The following is a 9,290-nucleotide window of genomic DNA, read 5'->3' on the forward strand; positions in this document are numbered from 1 at the left end:
TGAGATGTCGAGTTACTGACTTGTGTCAAAGTTGTTAAGTCGTTTGTATATTAAATGAATAATTATTTTTATTACTTATTACAGTATAATAACTTTCTAGTGATGACACTTGTTGTCATGTTTATGAAAACTGAAAATATTATACTCTCGTAATAATCTTGAAGACTTTCTTCTTTAACTTGTAGGAAAAGTAACAATAAATTATATTTTAGGCGTCGCGTCGTTTGTATCTGGGGGCACGGAAGTGCCCCCGCAAGTCGAGCAAAAAAAAAGCGGCACGGCCGTAACATCCTTTTCTCGAAGCAATTCGGGCTATATTTGACACCCCTATAATTTCGTTGTGGATAAAACAAGAAGCCTGGATTTTCAGCAACTAATCAGTCATTGTATAAACACGGTATATTTAAAATTTCAGTCAATTTGAACCAGTAGTTTAAGAATGACAACTTGTTAAAATTTTGAATTTTGTCACTCACTGATTCACTGACTCACTGACTCACCGATCATCAAAAGTCTAAGGTACTTCTAGCAGACCTAGAAGCTTAAAATTTAGAATACAAATAGGGTTTAGTGTCTTAATCATGGGAAAAATTTAATATTTTCTAATTTCGGTCCAGTTTTCTAAATACACCAACTGCAACAATAACTTTGTAATCCCATATAAATGTATAAGATTACAAGGTTACATTTGCAGTTAATGAATTATTATTACTGTAGAAAATAAAATAAATAAATAGGTGTAAATAGGTACCTACTATATGAGGCATAACGGGAGGTAGTAAAGGGTGTGTAAGGGTGTTTAGTCCATGAAACTGAACAACATTCCCATAAGCAAAATATGTTGAATTATGAAAAAAAAAACGTCTTTCCATACAAATTGGACTTATGTTCGCTCTACAAAAAGAAGTGAGATGCCATCAAAAACATTCTGTAAAAACCTCAAGTCTCGCCGTAAAAAGTTGTGAGATCTATATAATACCAAGTCGATTAATCTATTTAGTCTCTACTTAAAGGACCTTCTGTCTTAAGTTATTACGTATGTTATTATCATGCCAATTTTAAAAAAATACCTTTAAAACAAATAGATCGACTTGGTCATCGCAAGAAAACACAAATTCGCCATTATTAACATTTCAGGAGCATTAACTTCTTGTCGTGCTATGTAGTGTGATACATACTAATAATCAAATCATGCGATGGCCAGGTCGGTCTATTTGTTTTAAAGGTATTTTTTTAAAATTGGCATGATAATAACATACGTAATAACTTAAGACAGAAGGTCCTTTAAGTAGAGACTAAATAGATTAATCGACTTGGTATTATATAGATCTCACAACTTTTTACGGCGAGACTTGAGGTTTTTACAGAATGTTTTTGATGGCATTATATTGTCTTCAGATCTCACCGGTTATAGATTAGTTTCTGGTATTAGCAGAATCACCATGAAACCGAAAAAAAAAACATCATTTTTAAAACTTATTTGATAAAATAACGTGAATGTTGTATACTATACATATATGATTCAATATACCGAAGCACTGTTTGCTCTGATGAATAAGCCAAACACTCATTACTCAGACTTATTAACAAGAACACACGCAGTGCTTGATGCATTACTAATGTTCCTATTAACTTCTACCACGGAGCTAAATGTGTTTGAATTACCAACGGCGTATTGTGTTCGCTATTGTAAATGTTAATGGGTAAAATTGTACATTTTGGGTTAAATAATACAGATGATAAAGGTATTTGATTAAAGATCATTTTGTTGTATTATATTGTATAATAATGGTAGCAGATATCGTATCGTATTTTACAATTCCATAATTTTATAAAACTAACGTGTGAGCAGGTTTACCCTTTTAATTATCCACTAGTATTAAAACATGTTCATTTAATTTTAAAAATAAAATTGGTGCTAGGAATTCTTTATACTTGTTTTCTTTGACGACTTAAAATCCGTATGATGTCTTTGCTACAGAAAATGTTATTTGTATAGAGAAAACCCTGTTCATCGGTACTCTTCTCAACTTATTGAATAGACAGCGCCCCAGAAAACAATATGACATGATACGTGGCGTGTACACGTGTTCAAATAAATCTAATTTCATTCTCCGTCTCTTACGTAAAACATTATAGACAGAGCGAAGGAGGCAGGAATACATATAAAATGCACCTCCAAATTCGAGCGTCCCGATTTTATTAAGCACATGTCTCACATTATTTACAGTGGAGTCGGTGATCCCGGCCAACGGTATACGCCTCCGACTGTAGAACGTATTTACCAAAAGCGTATTCATATTAGATTTCCGAGCTCCCAATGCCAGCCGGCCGTATCGAGAATGTCACCGATACATTCGATACTTTATTCGAGTGAGCTCGAGAACGCCCGCCGCGACACGGAAGAGTGTCAAATAAATACAGGTTGAAATATATCTCCTGTCGTGCACTGTGATCCTGGTATATACGTGCCATTTGAACGATGAATTTTTGTTTGGTTTTCGTGTTGTTCGGCTATTTTTTCACGTGGAGTGCGGGGATGCTGTACCGGCGGGACTCTGACAATGTTTTGAAACCCGGTGAGTGGCTTTTTGGCGTTATTTTTATAATATTGTACATTTTTCGCGTCTAGTTAGTGTAATGTTTTAATATTTTTATATTTATGCCCAGATATTATTTTTTATTATGGATAAATGAATAAATCAATAACACAATATTGAAATACTTACCTATAATATTTTCAAGAGTGTTTCGTTTCAAAAATATTTTTTAAATACGTAGGTACAACATACAATTTAAATGATTTGGTATTAGTAAATGTAATAATGTATAATTAATAAAGTAAATATTTTTGAAATACACGTTAATTTTAATTAATTTTGCATGTACTACTTTCGGGCTCAATATACAAGTTGGAAATATAACAAATATTTTATTTTTAAAAAAGATCGTTTAGTATTACGAATTGTAGAATTTTAGCAAATATGCTACACATAAGATAAAGTAGATTTCAACAATCTCAAAATTGAATGTCCTCATTCTTTACAACCATTATTGCAACAGTGGGACAGTAATGGGTTAAAAAAATAGCCTTTATTTTACCAATATCAGTGTGATATCATAACAAAAATATTTAAATAAACAAGTTGTAGCGCGCGGTGCACACCGGCGGTGCGCGAGCGCAGGTTGCAGCGCGTCACCTTGATCGCGCGCAGGATACTTTAGCGGTGCACTTTCGAACGGTATCGTCCCAATTTAAACTAGGTATGTCTATTTCATACAAATTACAATTAAGCCGTAACTTTTTTGCAATTATTGCGCATGGAATGCGGTATTTTTTGTCTTAATTTTGCTCATCGTTGTTTAAAACAGTGGTACATATTGCTCGAATTTAGTTCGATATAGACTTATTTTGAGTTCATTTTAAAACCTAAAGTCGTCAAATATTTACAATGTAGAGGTCAATTGTCTCCGTCAGTATTTTTATCGATAAATCTATTAATTTAGCCTCCAATACCGTTTTTACGCTACCTTCCGTCAACCAGAACGACCTTCATTTTCATAGTTGGATGAACCAATGATAGTTATTAATCTGACAATATGATAATCTGATTACCGAAAAACCTTTCACCTTTCCTGGCATCAAAAATTTAATTCTTATTATAATATCAAGGGTCAGCGAAGTTCGACCGAAACGGAATCAAGCCTTGCGTAATACAAAGCCATATTTGCAAAGAGCTCGAATGTTTAATAAACTACGCAACACACGGTTAAACACAGATTTTTTATTTGAAAGCACTTAAAAGTTTTAACAGGCTTTTAGAATATCTGGTCCCTTCGCGCCAAGGACAGACAAGGAAATTCTTTAAGGCTTTGTTACTTAGATTCGATATGACGTGCTTACGTTTTAGTTTATGAAATTCTCTAGGCTGAGTTTAACATGTAAATATTTAAAAAATACTAAAAAACAAAGATCCCTCTTTGACTTTAAACGACTCTTGGTATATGTGTACCTATGTTTACTTTTTAACACACAAGTATTTATTATAGCAATAATGCAATTTACATGTGTTACTTAAAAAAAATATGTAAAATTGGTCCCGAATAATCCGTGCTAATATTATCATCGACAGCCCGTAGGCGTTTCCCTTTTCCTCATTCCCGAGGGGATTGCAATTTTATTGTAATGGTTTACATGTATTATTGTCTTCCCTCTGGCTGTAGCCTACGCATTTTTAATGGAACTGGTCCGTCGACAGGGAAAAAATGGCGTTCGAATGTAACATTTTAAAAAAGTCTAATGGAAGCTGAAAATGGCAAAAGAGGAAATTAAAAAGTTTCTTTTTTACGTGAAAATGTTACTTATGGCAAAAAAATCGGTCAACTCTGAACTCCAGATAACGCTTCCGATTTAATATTTTGGAGAAATAATTACCTTCGACAGATATTCAAACTTTTTCAATAATAAGTGCAGCAGGAAATAAAATATCTACTTAGTCATATAAGTGTGAAACCCAGACTGTTTCACCCACACCTCGAACCAAATACGAAACGCATTGGCAATTGTATGCAAAAAAAGCATAATGCAATCTTGTATTTAGTAATGTTACATACTAAATAACGGCTTAATTTAGTCCGTACCATTTTAGATTGTTCTTATAACAAGTATGTAACATTCACAAGAAGCACGAACCGATTTTGTCTCTTTCTTTCTTTTACATATTTAATGTAAAAATAATCTGACCTACAATAGGACAATCAGAAACTAAAATATCCAGAAAGATATTAAACTGCAGTAGTAATAACTCCTAATAGGCCCAAAAATGCGTAACAATTAATTGCACCTGTTTATAGACAACAGCTATACATTTTTGGTGCTGACTGTACAGTAAGCGGTCGCGGGACTGTGCGGCCTTGCGCACGCGCCGGCCGGGCCACGGTCAAGAGTTTGCAAGTTGAGTTATGGCATAGTCCTTACTCAACACAAGTCTAATTGAAAATAACTTGATTCACTTAACATTTCTAGTTTGAAGTAAACGTTTGCAATAATACGAAAATACTTAAACAAGTAGATGCTCATAACAGAAATCAAATTATTATCATACATTTATCATTTTTCTACTGGCAGGATAGAATATTAAATAATTTTCTAATGACTTGTCAGTCAATCATTGCCAATAAAGAACAAAAAAAACAAGCGCATTTTATGTATTGCAACAATAGAAACAAAAACATTCAAATTTAGAGCACGACCATGACAAGGTCGTTTCTTTACACTTTGCCAAAGTTGTCGGAGATAAGCAATGTTTGTGTTAACGTTCCGTTACTCATTAATTAGTGCTAATTTGAAGGTTCAGACACTTGTACTTGAACAGCGATAAGCTTTTAGCTAGACACGGAACGATCAAATACAACTTTAAAATACAAACAAGTAACTTTTTAACTTTTGCATTGTTCAACAAATTAGATACTCATAATACATTGGAATGACAGCGAGCTTATTTCAAATTGCACTGGACTCACCACTACCGCGGTATTGAAAAGTTGTAGGTTTGATTCGCATACGGTAGAAAAATATCGTTCCACTAATAGTTGTACCGGGTCTCTTGTACTTTCCGTCCGTTATTTGTATATTTGTGAAAGTCTCCGCAACATCATAGCAGTTCCTAAAAAAACATGTGACTAATTGACCATAATATCAATAGAAAAAAATAACATCTCATATTAAAGACGAAACTCCTGCTGGTAAATAATAAAATATCATTTTCCTGCTCGTGACTTCGTCCGAGTGGAAAAGTATCCTGTATGGGATAATATAGGCTTATTGGTAAAAGATTTTTAGAATCGTTTCGGTAAACGACCGAGATAATTTTACCTTAAAGTGGAAAAAGTGATAGTAAACTAATTAAACAAAAATAATAGCAGTACAATTATAGTCTGACAACTTGGTACAGACCCTTGTGTGCGAGTTGGTGACTGAAGAATTTATACAAGATTTACAATTTAGAATATCATTGATACGCAGTCTTATGCAGCTGACGGTGATCTATTTGGTACAACTACCTTATAAATACATAAAAGTAATCAGTAATTATCTAGATAAACCGTGCATGAAATGGTCCCACAAGTTCAGTTGTCGGACTATAATTGTTACTTCGATTTGGGACCCTAAAGTTTTAAAAAAATACTACCTGTATTGTAAACTCCAATGATCCCTATATGGAACCGCAAGGTACCATGAAATAGAATCTCAACGTTTCTACGGTAGACTTCACCTAAAATAACGTAATGAAGAATACCCCAAGTGTAAATAGATACTTTGATAGCCGTAAATCGTTGGTACGTTGTACCAGTTTAGGGTCCCGTCAGTATTATAATTGGGACCCTCTTTATACCTAAAATGTGTTGGCAACATGTAGTATATAACAACCCTATTTGAGAACAAATATGTACTGCGATGATACTATCGGACGATAAGGCTTGAGTTAAACATGCTACCTTTCGGGAAAGATTTAATTCTTTTAGTAAGCTACCTTTCTCTTCTACATTTTTTTCTTTTATAACAAGCCAATGAAAAATATCATAATCGGTAATATTTGAATCGTTAGATATAGTATCGATCTTACTAGAGTTGTGTAAATAGAACCAATCTCGTTCAAACTCTTAAAAATTAACTTCCCAAGTTACACAGATATCAATAGCAGCATTAAGTAATTACGTTGTCCAGAGTTCCGAGAAGTCATGAGAACCGCACGATCTTATTACGAGTTCTTCTTATGAGAAATGCATTAAATTAATTCAGGAACTAATAATTCTATGTATTGATTTAAAATGATTATATTTTCCAGGAAAACTGGTTATACGATGTCCTTTTACAATGCTCGTTTATTTGTTGGCTTGCTCTTAATGTGTACCAATCATTACGATTACGTGATTTTTCACTATGTATATGATCACTACAAACGTCGACAAATGCTTGTTTTCTAGTCTGGAGTACAATACAGAGATGCATTTACCTGTACGTAGGTATGTGTGGACACATAGACTGTTAAACTCGATTGTGTCGAGTAAAAATAATACTACACGTGTGCCGTTTCATGTCTGACAGTGAAAATACTCCCTTGTGCATACTTTAACTAGAAATTTCTTCAGCTACAAAAAATCGGTGTCTCCACTGTCGTACTTAAATAGTTGTGAAAGTTCAGCATACTTGATAGAATGTTGAAGAAAAGATCGCTTTAAGTTCAGCTTCAACTTAAGTTTAATAATAAAAGTTATAAGTACGGAAATGGAGACTCATTTATTTTAGACATTCATATTACCAAAGGAATAATTAAAGACTTTTTTATGAAACATTATTATGATACAAGACCCTGAGCAGCCATCTAATGAGAATATTTTAACAAAATTACTATCGCATGAAACTTTATCGATAGCATTTTTTTATTATTTTACGACACAATGAGCAAGCAACATAATAATACTCTTATGTCCCAATTTTGATATTATTAATATCAAAACAGAACACGAAGTACCGACATAATAACAGGAAAATATCTTTATTTTTTCAGATCTGTTGCCCGTGTCGTCAACTGTAATGCCTCTGCCGTACTACTCGGTCTACGGTTACGAGAAGAAATTACTCCGAGATAAATACAAGAAACGACCCCAGGGGAAAATCTCGCTAGTCACTAAACAGCCTAAATAAAGATACATAATATCCTGCCATTAAACATTTTTCCTCTTCCTTTATAAAGTTAGAATGGGTATATTTATGTTAGTGGTTCCATTAGATTATGAGTAATATGTTTATATGACCCGCAGTCGCGGCAAATAAAAAATATAATAATATAACGCGTTCCTTATAGTTTTTATGTGGAATATGAGGTCGAGGTTTATTAAAGAAATGTGTTGATATATTGTGTACTATTTCATTCCAGTTATATTAGATTTTTATTTAGGCAAATATTTATTTTACAAAAAATAGCGTATTTGCTCTATAGAAGTAAACTTTATGTATAAAATAAACGATATATTTTGCACATTTTTGTTATGTTTTTATAAATAACTGACATAAATTACAAATATTTGGTACACAACTACAAATAACTCGCTTCTCATATTTGAAAGTGAGTGTATAATAATTTCCGAATATACCTGGGCTACAGTAATAAAGTTCACCATTATATTTACAGAGTTTCCGTGTTCATAAGCTGTCAAAACGTCGACCTTGCAAATAATACGCGTGGCGAGTCGATTTTAATTAAAACTGAACTAGCGCACCTGATTATGCTAAAGAAGATTATTGAACTGGGAATGCTACGAAGAAAATAGTTCTGGAGAATACTCGGTTATACGATTTTCATTAAAGTAAAAACTAATTTATGCCGTTTGGTGGAAATTAAAAATCTATATGCTTATTAATTCTTATCGAACGCCAACAATAAATTTTTACTTGTGGTCTTGATGAATCACTACTTAAAACTGTAACCTGTAGTACTACTACAGTAGAGCTGCGAGAACTTCGAACAGTAGGCCCACGAGATTTAAGCGCACTTAAAGACCAACAATCCAATTAAATAAAATAATCGTTAGATTTCTACACTTATTACACAATATGCCTTCAGTCAAAAATAATAGTATTAAGCGTTTATTTGTATTTCGAAACATATACACCTTAAATGATTGATGCAGCAAGATAATAGCCTTACAATATCTAAGACTTATCTTTTAGATCTAATCGTGACAGGCACTTTCAAGCTCTGATTGACGTTTCCTTGTTTACAATGTAGTAAGCAGGTGCTATAAACCACGCCTAATAACTATTTAGGGTGACACTAGCGATCACGAACCACTTGTGAATCAAGCAGCTTTGGCAATTTTTGTATGAACTTTATACCTCTATAGCAAACATTAGACAAATTGATTCACAGTAAAGCCATAAAGCTGAATGAAAGCGATGATCTGTACAAAAAGTTTGTATGAAAACCTAAATGTGAAGTCTTACGACAATTGCTTTCGACAAAGTCGATGTATGTGAGTAAGTCAAGTATGAAAGTCTGATCAGAGCCTCTAGTAGACGCTGTAGGAATTATATTTGCAATTCATTTAAAGAACTTAAACCTCGATACTCTATAGTACTGACCGTGGAAACCGCTCAACAGATCAGCACCTTTTGCAATTGCGCTACTGGTTACTGTTCCATATGGTACATTGGAGCTTTAGTTCCCAAAAATGAGTCGTAATTCCAGATATATGGAGTATAGCACGTTAATGAAAAGGTAATGCTT

General features: G+C 33.4%; 1 protein-coding gene across 1 annotated transcript; it reads left to right on the top strand.

Annotated features, from left to right (window-relative positions):
• Positions 1-2,233: 2,233 nt before the first annotated feature.
• Positions 2,234-8,042, top strand: LOC142974156 (uncharacterized). Its single transcript, XM_076116319.1, has 2 exons — positions 2,234-2,579; positions 7,572-8,042. Exons 1-2 carry the CDS (start codon positions 2,483-2,485, stop codon positions 7,706-7,708), a joined length of 234 nt encoding a protein of 77 aa, XP_075972434.1. The 5' UTR covers positions 2,234-2,482; the 3' UTR covers positions 7,709-8,042.
• The last annotated feature ends 1,248 nt before the right edge of the window (positions 8,043-9,290 follow it).

The sequence above is a fragment of the Anticarsia gemmatalis genome, chromosome 7, assembly GCF_050436995.1.
Source record: "Anticarsia gemmatalis isolate Benzon Research Colony breed Stoneville strain chromosome 7, ilAntGemm2 primary, whole genome shotgun sequence".
Taxonomy (NCBI): domain Eukaryota; kingdom Metazoa; phylum Arthropoda; class Insecta; order Lepidoptera; family Erebidae; genus Anticarsia; species Anticarsia gemmatalis.